Consider the following 16709-nt stretch of genomic DNA (forward strand, 5'->3'; position numbering starts at 1 on the left):
TTGAACTCATTGCTGGAGATCCGACAAGGAGTTCAAGGCTATTCTGCACCTGCGCAGTATGACGCGGACCGGACCTGCTGAACTGCGCATGTGCAGTGCAGTAAGGACATGGGCAGGCCGACGTGAGGGTCGGCGTGTCTCTCAGTGACGTCACCACAATTATGCAGTCTAATCACGCCCAGAGGGGCCTGATTACTGCTCTGAAACGCCCAGGGGACAGTAACTACTTGCCGGAGGCTCACCACCCAGATGACTACATGGGGGCAATTTACATACAGGGCGCCAAGTTTGTAACGTTTTCGGCTTGTACATTGCAGGGAGGGGGGGGGTGTGTGTGAAAGCATGTTTGGGAAGTGTGCTGCTACAGCACATTCCCATAGCATAACAGGCATTTTTTAAGTGATTGGTTCCCCTTAAAGTGTCATTCCCATCCTAAACATCTGACATAGCCACACTAAATGCCATAAATGTCTGATGATGCATGTGGGCATGCTATAAATGTTTGAGATGGAAATGTCTATTTTCCTCTGGTCTGTCACCACCATCCTGTCTGCCGGTTTCCCCTCATTTTCTTTACCTGTGACCACAATTGTGTACCTTTTTTTAGTGTTCTCAGCTATTACCTATTACTACTGTCCTCCACCAGCTGTATACTGATCACTTATTAGCCGTCACTCAGAAATGTCCCTCTAAGCCACTTTTACAAGAGTGTACAGTGTCCTTAATACGGCACTAATGTTACTTTATACTTATTCACATGGATTTATAAAATATGTATTTAAAAGACACAACAGCATGTATTACTTTCATCCTTTTTACGGATGGAAACCAGCCATTAAAGCCTATTGAGAAGCATTATAATATGGATGCATTTGCTTGCATTTCCATGTTTGAGCCTTTTATTGCAATGGTATGTCTTTAGTATATGATCTATTTTGTATCTCTGCAATTCAGTTTCTCACCCAGAGGACAGCCCATCAGTATTTGCTATATATGCAATACTGGGTCAATTCTGATGAAATCTCTAAATACTTATGACAAACTGATGCCTTGTCAACCATATGTCAGAATTCTTATTATGGATGTATGCCAGTTCGCTTGTGTGACATGAAACCGGCCTTGGGTCAAGACTACACGGTGGCTGTTTGTGCCAACACTGATATGTACTTATCAAGTTTCAGCCGTAGTTCAAAGCAGTGCATTAAAGGGAACCTGTCATGCCGGAGACTGGGACAGAACCCACCCTACCCATTTTGATACTTTTTTAATTTTTGGCTATGATGTCCAACCCTACTACTATGTTTTTTTTAATTGAAAATATTGGGAAAGGAGCTTGGTTTACATTTTTACTATGGGAGATTTTTAAATATATATTTCCTTTTTTAGTCCTCTATTGGTTGTGCAGTACACCGCAGTACTAATTTATTGCAGTGAACTGTCAAATTGCTCAGGTCTTCAAACAGTCTTCTGATATTAGCAGCCACTGGATGTGGAGGGGGCTCACCTCCCTAGCCTGCTATTTAATTGAATTGAGTGTCGTGATTTAATTTCAAGAAACATATTTGTCTGCCATGGAAGCTTCCCCATCCTATATCCATTATGGAGAAGGAAATGTATTAATGTAATTTGTTAAAGAAAACTAACGGCAATCACAGTTATGGATTTGTTCCTCACTGGCGTTAGAAAAGGATTTGTACTTTTTATTACCACCTTGTTTCATATTTCATAATTGCAGGTTTAACTACTTTCTGCAAGTCGTTCATACAAGGTCATAATTGTGTAAATAATCCTTTGTTTTATTCCCCCGCCACTTCTCCATTTTCAGGGTTGAAACTCAATGAAGAACAGTCTGTGTACTCTTCACCAAGAGAAGATGGCCCTTCAAATGATCCGAGAGTTAATCACACACGACGAAGCAAAGGGTCTGGATACTCGCCACTTGCAGAGTACAGGAAAGGGAGGAGACATTCCTCTAGGAGCGATAGAGGACCTTACAGGGATCACATGAAGAAAGGACACTTTAAGAGCAAACACTGTCAGGATGGAGTGATCGAGAACACTGTGGTTGAGGTGTACACCACCTTTTCAGAACAACTTCAGGCCATTCTGAGAGAAAAAGATATTCCATTTACTGCTGTTTCCACACCCCTACTGTCCTCAGAAGACAGGGTGGTCAAGCTTTCAGACCGGCTGGCAGCTCAAGCCTCTGAGATACCTGTGCAGCAATATGTAGATGAGCTACGTGTAAAGCTGGACATTGTGGTAAATTCACGTGCAAGACCTACAAATGTTGACTACCCTATTGATGGATCTTATGCGACTAAGGATATTGTTACTGGTTCAGAGCATGGACAGCAAAGCTGCAGTACAGCTGGTTATACAGACCTTAAACCAGACATTTTACTGGCCGAGCCTTCACAATGTTTTGAATTAGCCAAATCATCTCATAATGGTTGCGTAGAGCAGGCTTCTTCGAGCAGTGCATCGGATGCTCCACCACATAGAAGTCCTTGTCCTCATACAGATGCCTCACAAGACAATGTACTCAAAAGTCCGCTCAAATCACCCATCTTGCCTGGTATTTCAGCACCACATACGGTTATTAAAGATTTAATAAATCAGATGAATCCAGAAGTATTTAACAATTTGGTAAAGATATTCTCCCAAGTAAAAAACATATTAAAATTCTATATTCATGCAGAAGAAGAAAGCACAGTATGTGGGGAAATCAAGGTAAGGCAATTACTTATCAGTTATTGTTTTGGCCCTTATCTAGTAATTCTATGAGCTTTATGCTACAACAAATACACAGTTTACCTACGACTGCCAACATGTGCCACATGGAGGGAGAAGCCCAAAGATCGGATATGGATGCTAAGCTCTAGTTCGGGAATATTGAACTACAGTCCTAGTGATTATAATTGTCACATGGTGCAGTTTAAAAGGACTTTTACACAGGCCGATTATCGGCCAGGAGCGTTGCTAGAAACACGAAAGCCCCCGATCATGGGCTAATTCCTTTTTTGTGGTTTATTAAAATTTATCGTTATTGGCCGCACATCTCCCTGTGTAAACGTGATCCATGACTGAAAGCAAAGGAAGGGAACCGACAGCATGGATATTCATATGCTGTCAGTTTCCAGATGACACAAGCAGTGTATATATATACCATCAGCTATGCTGTGTGATCTGGCACTGTTAAGCTCATGGTCGGAAATCAGGACAGGAGCCGGAGACAGTGGCCAATCACACAGCAGCACTAAAGGTATGTATACACTGCTTGTGCGATCTTGATGCTGACTGCATGAATATATGCATATACGTGTTTGTCAGTTTTTTGATCAGTTGTGCCATGTAATGACACTACTAATGAGCACTGATCAGTATTTGTTTGTGGCCACGGACGGCCAAAGGTTATTGTAAAAGAAACCTTAGACCTGTGGACGGCCTTTTTATGTGTTTGGCTGGGGTTTTTGTTTTGTTTGGCTAAGTCTTAATTAATATTTGTTTGCTCTTTTTGTGTGTGTAGGAGTACCTGACAAAACTTGGCAATGTACAGTGTTACCCCGACCAGTATGTGCATAGTAACACAGTCTCTGATAAACTCCTAATTATTATTCAGAATGAAGATATTGCCCAAAGTATTCACAAGGTGAGTTATCAGAATTGTTGACCGTCCTGTGCATCCCAGATTTGTTTTGTGTTCATGGTTTTTCCAAACTTCACCTTTCTTTTTATGTAGGCATTAGCAATGCATTAATTCCATCTTTCCTTCAATAGATCCCATCCCTGACAGAGTTGAAGAAGCGTTCGGATGTCAGTTTTGCAGGCGTGGACAGTCTAGAGGATTTGAAAAACCGCACATACAATGAACTTTTTGTGTCTGGAGGATTTATTGTGTGTGATGACACGGTACTAAATCCAGATTCTGTCACAGCCGGTAAGATTTCTTTTTACTACCCACCTTTTGGCCGTTTTGGGTTTGATCATTATTGTTAACCTTTGTAGACTTTTAAGTGCACATGATTTTCTCCTGCATGGTAAGCCGCAGACTGATTCTGCAAATATTGGCTTTCATATCTGTTCTCATGTACTTGAGTCTATGTTGGTTTGTTCTCTTTAAGCATGTTATCTTCAATAAAGAGATGGCAGCTGATTATTGGGCAAAATGAGCGTTCTTCTTAATAAATAGTCTGTGTAAAAAGGCCAGCGATCAGCCAATGAACAAGGTAATGCTCCTTTGTTGGCTGATTGAATATTTTAAATTATTCCTATCGGCCATATGGTGCCCTCTGACAGCACGTGATGAAGTTATTGGACTGCATAATCGATTCAGCAATCATTTGTGCCGACAGGCTTCACAGTTGATCGAGCCTTGTAATGGCTCAGCAAACAAGTGTGCATCACTGTGACGGACACTCATCATCTACAGCCCTTTAGCTCATGTAAACAGGCCCGTACTACTAACAGTAAGGCTTAATTCACACGTCTGTGATATACGGTCCGTATGCTAAATGTGTATCACTGACTTAAAAGGGTTATCCAGCGCTACAAAAACATTATCACTTTCCCCCCCTCTCTTGTCTCCAGGTCAGGTGTGGTTTGCAGTTAAGCTCCATTTACTTCAATAGAACGAAGTTTGAAACCTTACCCAATCTGGAGACAAGAAAGGGGGAAAACTGGCCATGTTTTTGTAGCGCTGGATAACCCCTTTGACCCCCCAATAGGACTCCCAGCATCATAATTCATCATGATTCGGTGAGCTCTGGAACGACTAGAGCACTATTTGTAGTGTTTCAACTGTTCCGGAGCTCACGCTATCATAGTAAACTCTGATGCAGAGAGTCCCATAGAGTTCAGTCTATAATACACAACATGCATACGAACTGTGTATCATGGGTATATATGGACTCGTTAACGCAGCTTAAGGCTATGCTCACACTACAAACACGGCCGTATTTGTGCAAATAACAGCCGTTATTTCATAAATAACGGTCGTTGTTTGTGCAAATACGGCCGTGTTTTTTTACATAGTGTGAACCCAGCCTAAAGGCTTTATTTGTGTTGATTGCAATGAATCTCATTCACATTCCTACTGTACATTAGTATACTGTGGCCTGATGGCCTCCACAGCATTGCCCTAAAATTTACCATTGACTAAATCCTAGCTCTAAGTAAAGCTAATATTTGCTATGTAATTGCACTTTGTGCCTCTGACCTGTAATAATCATTACTGGTTACTGGAATGTCCAGAGCTGATATTAGCGTTGACCTGTTCAGTCTTGGCATAACAGAAAATGGTAAATATTACATGTTTATATGATTGTGTGAGACATATTCAGTAAAATTTAAAAATAGAAAATTCACATAGAAAATTCTCACCTTGTAGGTGAACTGGAAAAATTCCTCTTGTTCCTGGAGCAAATAAACAGTCCTGAAGGAAAGTGGCAAATGAAAATCCACTGCAAATTTCAGAAAAAACTGAAGGAGCTTGGAAGGTGAGTGATTTTTGTTCTAGCAGGCGTGTGATAATAGCGACATGTTGCAGAAAAGTAATAGAGCAGTAATAGATGTTTGATGGTTTCTGCATGCCCTGGCAGGGCACCTAATCTGTAAAACAGTCATGCCAAACTCCGGCCCGCGGGCCAAATCTGACCCGCAGTGCCATTATTTTTGGCCCGCCAGGCAATTCAGAGTTTGAATTACGTCTGGCCCGCCATGGGGTACTATATGAGACTATGGGGGAGGGCTGGCTACTATATGAGACTACTGGGGAGGGCTGGCTACTATATGAGACTACTGGGGAGGGCTGGCTATTATATGAGACTATGGGGAGGGCTGGCTAATATATGAGACTATGGGGAGGGCTGGCTACTATATGAGACTATAGGGAGGGCTGGCTACTATATGAGCCTATGTGGGAGGGCTGGCTACTATATGAGACTACTGGGCAGGGCTGGCTACTATATGAGACTACTGGGCAGGGCTGGCTACTATATAAGAGACTATGGGGGAGGGCTGGCTACTCTATAAGAGACTATGGGGGAGGGCTGGCTACTATATAAGAGACTATGGGGGAGGGACTATGTTGGGACCCCGCTCTGAATGGCGCCGCTCCCGGCTGATATGTGCAGCCGGGGAGCGCCTCTATTAGCTGGCGCGCGTCCCGTTGCCGCACCAGCTAATTAAGCTTGTAAATGCAGCTGTCACACCTGACAGCTGCATTTAGAGGCTTCGCTCGCACGTCCCTGGTGTCTAGTGGGACGCATCGCGGGGGGGAAATCCGTTCTTCTGCCCGTGCCAGGCCTCAGCGTCGCAATGATGCTGATCCTGGCTCTGTAATAGATTGCTGTGGCCTGCAGCAGGGCAAAGCAATCTATCAATCATCTAATGGATCATTGCTGTGTATATAGACAGCATTGATCTCTTTGAGAGATCAGTGCTATGTATATACAAGTCCCCCAGGGGGACTTCCAGTTAATGTAAAAATAAAAGTAAAAATGTTTTTTTATTAATAAAAAATCCCCTCCCCTAATAAAAGTCCAAATCACCCCCCTTTTCCCATTTTATAAATATAAATAAATAAATAAATAAACATCTTTAGTATCGCTGCACACATAATTGTCCGTCACATTCCTTATCTCGCACGGTAAACGGCGTAAGAGCAAAAAAATTCCAAAGTGCAAAATTGCGCATTTTTGGTCTCTTCAAATCCAGAAAAAATGTAATAAAAAGCGATCAAAAAGTCGCATATGCGCAATCAAGGTACCGATAGAAAGTACATGTCATGGCGCAAAAAATGACACATCACACAGTCCCATAGACCAAAGGATAAAAGCGCTATAAGCATGGGAATAGAGCAATTTTAAGGAACATATATTTGTTAACAATGGTTTGAATTTTTTTAAAAGCCTTTAGATACAATAAAAGTTACACATTATATATCAGTGTAATTGTAACGACTTGAGGAACATGCATAACAAGTCAGTTTTACCATAGGGTGAACAGCGTAAATGCAAAACTCCCCGAAATCAAAACAAATTCCTTTTTTTTTCAATTTGACAGCGCAAATTATTTTTTCCCGGTTTCACAGCATATTTTATGGAAAAATAACGCCTGTCATTGCAAATTACAATTGGTTTCGCAAAAAATAAGGGCTCATATGGGTCTCTAGGTGAAAAAATGCAAGCGCTATGAACATAAAGTGGAAAAAGCAAAAGTGCAAAAACGAAAATTGGCTTTGACCTTAAGGGGTTAATAATTATCAAGGTTGGCCCGCGACTTTGTCCAATTGCTTAATTTTGGCCCATTGTGTATTTGAGTTTGACACCACTGCTGTCGAAGATGTACCCCCCGATGAGTCGTAGTGAGTTCTATGTCGGGCTGCATTTACACGTCTGTCCGGTCCTTATGCTGGATATATATCACAGGCTGACACTTCACCTCTTACAGGACTCCTTGCATCATAATTCATTATTATACAGAGAGCTCTGAAATGGCTAAAGCCCCAAGCTACTGAACTGACATAGCTGTGTCTGTCCATAATATAAATCCAGCATGCAGAATTTTATTTTTCAAAAAGCCTTTAAATTACAAGATTTTTTACTGGTTTACACCAGAGAGAGCAAACCCATATGTACCTAGTACTGCTGTACTAAGATGTGGGCACAGTTAAATGTGGTCCAGCATCAAAGAGCCTTGACACAAACTTATTACATTGTAAAGAACTACCAGGGAGATTTGCACTGCCATCCCTTCTGTATTTGGTTCATAGTATTGTCTATACTGGATACAATTGCTTCCACTTAACATCTAAGAGCAGGACTTGCTATAATTTGCAGTAGACCAATATTTTTTGCACCCTATGTGCACACTATATGGTGACACTAGGGCACTTACACCACACAGCATAGAACAGTGGCCCAGTTGCAATTTAGACTACAGAGTAAGTTTGGCACAAGGCCAGAAACCCCTTTAACAGTAGGTCAGATCCTCTAAGATTTGTCATTCTGCCCCTTACTTTATTATAAACTGAAGAGTGCAATCATCACGTTTATGTTCTCTCATTTTCTCCTGTGTTTCCTTTTAGGACAAAACCAAATGCGCTGAAAATTTTGGCTCTCCTCAGCACATACCAGAAGAAGCATTTAGTTGAGATTCTTTCTTATCATAACTGTGATTCTCAAAGCCGAAAAGCTCCAGAACTAGACTGTTTGATCAAGCTTCAGGTTCAGAACATACAGCAGCGGCACCTCATATTTCTGACAGGTAACATATCTGCATTTCCACTACATGTTGTACTATTTGCTGGAACATGTGGGTACTCTTTGTTGGGTATTCTGGCAATGTGTTTTTTTTCAATATTTCGTTAACCCCTTAACGACACGGTGTATATTTATGCCCTGTGGCCGCCTCAGGGAGTTCAGAGTGGGGCCTCGCGGCGACCTCGCTCTGAACCACCATGGTCCCGGGTGCCGCATGTAGCCCAGGACCGTGGCTATAAGCGGGCACAGTCCGATCGCTGCGCCCACTAATAAAGTAATCAGATGCAGCTGTCAAACTTGACAGCTGCATCTGATTACTTATGCAGCCGGATCCCTGGTGGTCTAGTGGCGCAGCATCCGAAAGCCTATCCGAAAGCCTATCGAGTGCCTATCTCATCGATCTTTCCTATATTACTATATACAGCATAGATCAATGAGAGATCAGAGTGCTTATACTAGAAGTCCCCTAGGGGGGCTTCTAGTATAAGTGTAAAAGTAAAAAAAAAAAGTGTTAATATTAGTAAAAAAAAAAACTCGCCTAATAAAAGTTTAAATCACCCCCCTTTTCCCATGTTATAAATAAAGATAAATAAATAAACATGTTTGGTATCGCCGCGTGCGTAATCGCCCGAACTATTTATCACATTCCTGATCTCGCACGGTAAACGGCTTAAGCGCAAAAAAAATCCCAAAGTGCACATTTGCGAATGTTTTGGTCACATCAAATCCAGAAAAATTGTAATGAAAAGCGATCAAAAAGTCACATATACGCAATCAAGGTACCGATAAAAAGAACACATCATGGCGCAAACAATGACACCTCACACAGCCCCATATACCAAAGGATAAAAGCGCTATAAGCCTGGGAATAGGGCAATTTTAAGGAACGTATATTTTTTTAACATTGGTTTGAATTTTTTACAAGCCATCTCATAATATAAAAGTTATACATGTTGCATATCATTGTTATATATGTTCCTCAAGTCATTACGATTACACGTTAGTTTTACCCCAGAGCGAACGGCGCAAAAACACATACCCCCAAATAAACAAAATGCGTTTGTTTTGTTTTTTTCAATTTTACCACACATTGAATTTTTGGGGGTTTTTTTCAGTGTACTCTCTGAAAAAATTCCGCCTGTCACTGCAAAGTTCAATTAGTGGCGCAAAAAATAAGGGCTCATGTGGGTCTTTAGGTGGAAAATGCAAGTGCTATGGCCTTTTAAGCACAAGGAGGAAAAAAACGGAAGTGCAAAAATGCAAGTTGGCTCTGTCCTTAAGGGGTTAATGAAGTTATATAGCTTTGTAACATAACTTTATTAAATAAAGTGTGAATGCCTCTATTCATGTCTGTTCTAATGCATGTTAGCATTAGAATAGACATTAGGCTTGTGGAAGCTTTCAGTAGCACTGCAGGCTTGGCACAGTGTAGCATAGTGAGCGGGGATAGTTATGTGATCACTGGCTCTGCTACAGCATCCTGACACAGCTTCCCCAAGTCTACTGTCTGCATACTGCATTCAGCACTAGCAAAACATAATTGTGCTGGGACTGGGGCTTATGGAGTCCAGTAGTTTCTGGCAAAGCCATTGGTGGCATCATAGAGGCTGTTTGGCCCCTTACTGCCAATGTGGTATAAAAAAAATAATAATAATTTTGTTTGTATACATAAGCCCTTACTGTTTCAGAGGCTTGCGTTTAGGGAGGGGGCTAAACGTTGTGGTATACATGAAACTGTCAATTAAAAAAAAAATCGTATATCGTTCCAGAACAAAATGCATCTTTGTTTCTTAATTATTCTGCCAATGGGATTGTGGTAACAAAAATGGAAGAATTCATGCAGAATTTTACCAGTCTTGTCGGTCATCATAGTTCCGGCAGTGATGGAATATGCCTGCCCAAGTTGGACAATCCAGACAACCCGACAGGTATTTAATGATATTGTTCTTTCTGTGCATGCTCAGAAGCCCCTAGCTGGTATTTAAAGAGAATGTTTAGTCAGGGGCTCAGAAATCCTATGCAATTTAGTATCTACAGGGGAGGACAGCGGCTGCTGCTGGCCATTTTGCTTACTTTTAACTTTAGGGTATAAAAAGCAATATTTCTATAAAAAATTGGGGTTACAAATGTTACTGTAGTATAGGTCTTGGCAACTTGGAGCTTGTATGGAGCCATAATTTGTCCATGAGCACAATGCTTTAAGGCCTTTTTTATTACACAGGCTGTCGGTTTAGTTCCTAGGAAGTCTCATTCACGGTAATCTGTCCATGTATGTCCAGGGCTAGTAAGTGATCATTTGAATGACACTCAGGCTGTGTTCACACATTGCAGTTTCATTGCCTTACTGCATCGTTTTTATGAAGATGCTGCATTATGGCAACAGTAACACCATGAAACTACTTGAGTGACCATAGCCCCTTTCGTCATCCTTTTGGATCTTATGTGTGGTCATTTAAATTATTGCTGTCACCTGTTCATCACCCTTTGTAAACAAGTAATGTACCACTGACAGCGACAAACTAAAAGGGCTGCATGAAGAAGGCTGTATTCACATGGCATTTTTGTTGCATGTTTGTGCTTTGCTGTGATTTTCCTGTTTTGCTGTGATTTGCGCAGTTATAGTAAAATGGTGCAATATATTTTGTCAGATATGCAAAACTTTTGCTCTTTTACTTGAGATTGCGCAATTTGCAGTAACATTGTGGGAAAATTGCAGCAAAAACACCATGTGTGAATAGTCTCAAGGCTCAGCAAGCAACCACTGATCAGACATCAACGCTCATTGGTAAATGAATGCCATTGGTAAATGAAAGCAGTACAAATTTTACCCCTTTAACCCCCAACATTTTTAATTGGTTTCACATCTAGTAGTGACAGCACACCAACTTATAGGACACCTATCAGTCCAGTAAATGAATGGGAGACAGCAATATTGTAGCACTACATTACCTTGCATTGCTGCCCTACTGTTTCTGCCTGGCCAGCATGGCCTTATTCAAGTGAATAGAGGCCAACTGTGTATGTTATCTCACAATATGAAGGTTCATTTCTGCCTGCCTTTGGCAGAGGATGACATGACCAGGGAACACTGTCTTAAGGCTGCCAGAATAAGTAATGTCTCTTTTTATGTGGCCAAATATTTAGGAAAGTTCTCTTTGTAAAACAGCTCTCAGAGAAACTGATGTTAAGGAAGAGGAGGATATGTCTCTAGACTCGGAGGATGAAGCTCCACAGATTGAAGTGTGCGCCATCGCTGCAGACCGTAAAACGGAGAAAAGCGAAGCTGCAAGCCAATCAGAAGCCGAGGATACACAAACTGAGGGTCTAAAGCCCAGGTCTCCCACCATTGATTCTGATTACATGCAGTCAGTAACACCAGTCTCTACAGCCGGTTCAACAACAGGTGACAACAGCAGTGCAACAGGAGATGACTCTTCCAACAATTTCCGGGACTACAGCAGTAGGCAATTAGGTATTTCCCATTTCAACCTTCTCACACATCAGACTTTTCTTGGATCAAGTGTATACCCTCTTTTGATTAACCAAACATCAGGGGAAAATTATTTCACAAATTCACACAGTCAGTCAACGGATCAAGAGACCGTACAGCGTTCTGAGTGGGATCAGAAGTGGAATGTAAAATAGATGATATTTTTTTTTTCCTATTTGCAATATAAATGAAGTATTTATATATTGACTTTTTGTAAGTTTTGTTTCTTACACAAAGTAAAATAACATTTTATTATATATTGAGGGGGAATCCCCCTTTTTTCTCTGCCTCTTTTTGGAATCCTTATACCATGTACATTACACATCAAGTAAATAAATTTTTTACGTAAAAGAACTGAAAGAACTGCACTTTAAAGTTTTTTCCTTTTCTACTCACTAGCCTCTTTTTTTCTTCTTGTTTTTTTTTTTTTTTTTTTTTATCATGAAAGTATTTTTTTCATACAGTTTGTTTTATACTTTTTAATGGAAAACCTAGACCATTACTGTAAGTTTCTTGCTCATGTCATTGCGGGACACAGAAGACTTTGCAATGCTCCTCCTGCTGACACTGAGCTATTGCTTTATCTTAGTGCCCCTAGGAGGCAGACCTACGTGCATGACTTTTTTTTGTGTTTATTTCTCTCTTTGTAGCTAGATAGCAAAGCAGGGGAAACATGGTACCCTTGTGTCTCTATTCTTTGAGAATGGAAGAACGGCATGAATCCAGAGTGGAACAGAGCATTCCAGCTGATCAGTTACTCGCCGGCCATCGAGTCACAAAGTGTTCCTGTTGGCTCCTGTGCATTTATTGTGGCCCTGCCAAATCAGAGAATAAATATGGGGTATATAATAAGAATTTAGTGAGCATAGCACATATCCTCTTTGTCCTCTTCCCTAATTTTGCTCTTTATACTCTTGTTGTCTAGTCTATAGGGAATCCTCCACCATGATCCTCCCCTCTTCCTTTAAATGCCTTTTCATTTCTGTTCCTTGAGTACTTTAAATCATTATCATAATTTTAATAACATTTTAGACAAGTTGCATGAAGATTTCAAAAGTTTAGATTGGTATGGGTCTCATACTTCAAAAACCCTTATGGATTAAGAGACATAGAAGGGTGAAGTGCTCGGCAGTGTGCTTCACTCCCTAACTCGGTAATTAATGTGGATGATTGCAAGAGACTGGCTCCATTGTAAGGTCCCTATTGCATGGATTGATAATCTGATTTGGCAGATCATTGCTCTGTGTAATAAAAACAACAGTCGTGTCTTTAGGTCCTGACCTAAAATAATCGACCACCGGGTGCACATCGCTATGTGTAAAAGCAATACACGGCCGAAGGCTGATATAAAGAAAATAACAAAGTTCTGACATAACATCAGAAGCGTGGAAAGGTAATCGTCGCTTCTCCACGCTCCCTGCAGCCGTCAGTGCAACTTCAGAGCCATACTTTGAAGTGATGGGCTGTTCATCCAATCACTGGGAGGGACGGGACTGCTGCGGCCTGTGATTGGCTGAATGGCCTGTCACTTTAAAGACCGTTGCAGAAGCTTTAGCTGCAGCAGTGGGTAGCGTACAGAAGTGAAGAGAATACCAGGGAGCATGGAGAGGTAATGCAAGAACTTTTATTTTACACTTTTAAAGCAAGGGCTGCACGGACATCGCTAAAGATATATATACACAGCCCTTGCTGCGCAATAATCGAGGCATGTAATAGGCTCAGTGAACGAGCGCTGATCTAGAAGATTGGCGCTAATTTACTATAGTGTCTAATATGGCCCTTAGTCTACGGTCTGCTGCAGCAGCTAGTTTAGGACCAAACTACATTGTGGCTCAGTATACCACACTTAGCTGAAGTCCTTGATGAGCCATTCTACAATTTTTTTCACTATGGCCTCACAAAGCAGGCTTACTCTGAATTTGAGGAGGGCAGATTTTGAAATGTGGGTAACCCAACTTACACCAAGTTATCCTATATAATGATATTCTTTCCCTGGTTGTGTAAGCCTGTGTTTATATCCACATCTTTGTGATTTCCCTCCCGCTATCAGAACATTCTACTAAGTCCACTATAATTACTTCCGTCATGTTGCAGTGAATAACCATGCAGACAGCCCCCCTCCATTGGTGTTACGTAGATTCTTGTTTGGACGGTGTATCTACAGTATTTGTGTAGTAATCAATCCTATTTTGCAGCTCACCCTCTCAGTAACTGACCTCTCCATTAAGCAGCATAAGGTCCCATGGTCTTGTGTGTCCTCAATTACATGAGCAAGAAAGGAGTTTTTTCTGTTACTTGTACAATATCACCCAGTTTTTTTTTGGCATCTTCTGTTCTTACTGAATGGGTTGCAGCAGCTAGTACCCATGGTCTTCTGTGCCTCAGTTAACGCTTTAAAAAGAGATTTTACAGGTGAGTATAAAAAATCCTCTTACAACTATAAAGCATTGGGGCTTATTTATTGTAGGAGACCATGAAAGTTGCATCTGATTTATTAAAATGAAAAACATTGGATGATCAATTTGGTGCTGGACATGTGAGACGCGCACTTCTGAAAATTGGCATTTCTCTAATAAACTTTTTTTTTTTACTACATAGCCATAGTCTTGCCTCACTTTCTAGACAATGTCACAATTTTTATTTATTTATTTTTTTAAATAAAGGTGCATTTTTAAGGACACAAAGCCTTATTTCTATTGTTTACTTTTCAGCACTTCATGTCCCTATGAAGCATGGAACTGTATTTCTATACTATATAGAAACTTTTTTTTTTTCTTTTTTTTTGTCATTGTCAGTAATATGTTGTCACTACATATATGGCATTAAAGTGCTGTTCATAGAAAAAAACTTGTTTAGCCTACTTTATTTTCCACTTATTACCTGTCATGGCCATATTCATGCATCATATAATCCTGTTGCTATTTGAATGCTAGGGGTCAGATAGCTGAGACCATGTTCATTTAAAGCGACTCTGTACCCACAATCTGACACCCGCCAAACCACTTGTACCTTCGGATAGCTGCTTTTAATCCAAGATCTGTCCTGCGGTCTGTTCGGCAGGTGATGCAGTTATAGTCCTAAAAAAATACTTTTAAACTTGAAGCCCCGTGCCAAACGGGAGTATCTGTGCCCCAACTTTGCACAACCACTCTGTCCCTCCTCCCCATCCTCTTCATCATTAGGAATGCTCCAGGCAGATTGCCTCCTATTCCTCACCTGTGGCAGCCCGGAACATGGGCTGGATCGTTAAGGACCTGTGCAATGTTCAGCATGGAGAAAATGTTTCAGTGGCATTCCTAATGATGAAGAGGGTGGGAAGGAGGGACGGAGGGGTGGTGCAAAGTTAGGGCACCGATACTCCCATTGGGCACGGGGCTTCAAGTTTAAAATAATTTTTTCAGGACAATAACTGCATCACCTGCTGAACGGACCGCCAGAGAGATCTTGGATTAAAAGCAGCTATCCAAAGGTTCAAGTGGTTTGGGGGGTCAGATTGTGGGTACAGAGTCACTTTAAAGAGAACCAATCATGGACGAAAGTTAAAAAATTTTTATTCCTTAATTAGATGCAAATCATAATTTAATTGACATTTGCAAATATAATTAATTATTTTTATTGTCACGTTTTTGAATTATTCCCTTTTTACTTTCCTGTCTCGAGCCGGCTCTTTTCAAAAGTGCCCGAGACAGGAAACTCCCGTCATGCAGAGTGGCAGGAAAGGTTCCCATGATCCTTTGCCTGCCGCTCTGTTAACACACAGTGATCTCGCGCTATACAGCGCAAGATCGCTGTGTATTATCTAAAGTCCCTCTTCTCTAATCTATTTATGAAGATACAGACTGCCTCTGCAGTCTGTATCTTTATACTTTACCTAATCCTCTTCTTCGGTGCAGCAAGGCCGGCGGCGCCATCTTGATTACGTCACTTGCGTTCCAGCGGTGGAACGCAAGGCCCGTAATCAAGATGGCGGTGCCCGGCCTTGCGGCACTGAAGCAGAGGATAGGTAAAGTATAAAGCTACAGACTGCAAATGCAGTCTGTATCCTCATGAAGTCTATCTATGAAGATACAGACTGCCTTTGCAGTCTGTATCTTTATACTTTACCAGATCCTCTGTTCCCTGGCTGTTCCGGCGGCGCCGCCATCTTGATGACGTCACGCTGGAACGCAAGTGACGTCATCAAGATGGCGGCGCTCACCGGAACAGCCAGGGAACAGAGGATCAGGTAAAGTATAAAGATACAGACTGCAAAGGCAGTCTGTATCTTCATGAATAGACTTAGGGAGAGATGTACTGTCATAATAGGGACAGTTATATTTAGGTGATTGGTTCTCTTTAAGTGAGCCCAGGACTTCTCATACTTTTTCTACATGAAACAGCTGTTGCCAAATCTTGCTGCACTTTGTTACCTGCCTTTTGACTAAAAGAAGTCACTTCAAGATACTGGTGAGTGCCACAACTTTTTCTTTTGTGGATGTTTTTGAGGGACTTTGTTCTTTGCTGATAGTCAGTGAGCACTAGTAGTAGGAGTGCAAACCTGATGTCCATTACTGCTGAACAACGTGCACTGAAGCAGAGGTGTAGAGTGGAGTTAAATGATGTCATAGTTTTAAAAGCTGGGTCATTATGGACATCTTGAAAATCCAGTGCATCAGTAACCTTGTCTCCGTCCACTTACCATATATAGTGTTCTGTAAATCATCTCTGCTTCAGTCAAGTGCACTTTCACTGGCATTGTTATCTCCTAGCAGAGAGATAAAGTGCTTTGCTGTGAGTTGGCAGAAAACTAAACTGCTTTGGTAAGTGTACTGCTGGCAAAATGCCTAGCTTTAGTCCTTTCAAGAAATTCCTCTTTAGAAAAGTCCTTTCAAGAAATAGAAAGAATAGGAACTAACTGTGAGAGCACTATGATTACTCTAGGTACTCTCTAAAGCATGCCCGTTCTTTTAAAAAGA

The 16709-nt window shown here is 41.3% G+C and overlaps 1 protein-coding gene across 3 annotated transcripts in view; it reads left to right on the forward strand.

Moving 5' to 3' along the window:
• The window catches only part of TASOR (transcription activation suppressor), a 58567-nt gene extending 45440 nt beyond the window's left edge, over positions 1 to 13127 (forward strand). For 2 of the 3 annotated variants that reach the window (XM_069967004.1, XM_069967005.1), the window contains 7 exons: positions 1826 to 2733; positions 3530 to 3652; positions 3781 to 3940; positions 5390 to 5498; positions 8090 to 8268; positions 10034 to 10192; positions 11431 to 13127. In XM_069967004.1, coding sequence (XP_069823105.1) covers positions 1826 to 2733; positions 3530 to 3652; positions 3781 to 3940; positions 5390 to 5498; positions 8090 to 8268; positions 10034 to 10192; positions 11431 to 11909 — 2117 coding nt within the window. In that variant the 3' untranslated portion in view covers positions 11910 to 13127. Of the gene's footprint in view, positions 1 to 1825; positions 2734 to 3529; positions 3653 to 3780; positions 3941 to 5389; positions 5499 to 8089; positions 8269 to 10033; positions 10193 to 11408 lie in introns of all 3 variants that reach the window. The other variant, XM_069967006.1, reaches the window with a different exon arrangement.
• The last annotated feature ends 3582 nt before the right edge of the window (positions 13128 to 16709 follow it).

This window comes from Dendropsophus ebraccatus, chromosome 4 (assembly GCF_027789765.1).
Source record: "Dendropsophus ebraccatus isolate aDenEbr1 chromosome 4, aDenEbr1.pat, whole genome shotgun sequence".
Taxonomy (NCBI): domain Eukaryota; kingdom Metazoa; phylum Chordata; class Amphibia; order Anura; family Hylidae; genus Dendropsophus; species Dendropsophus ebraccatus.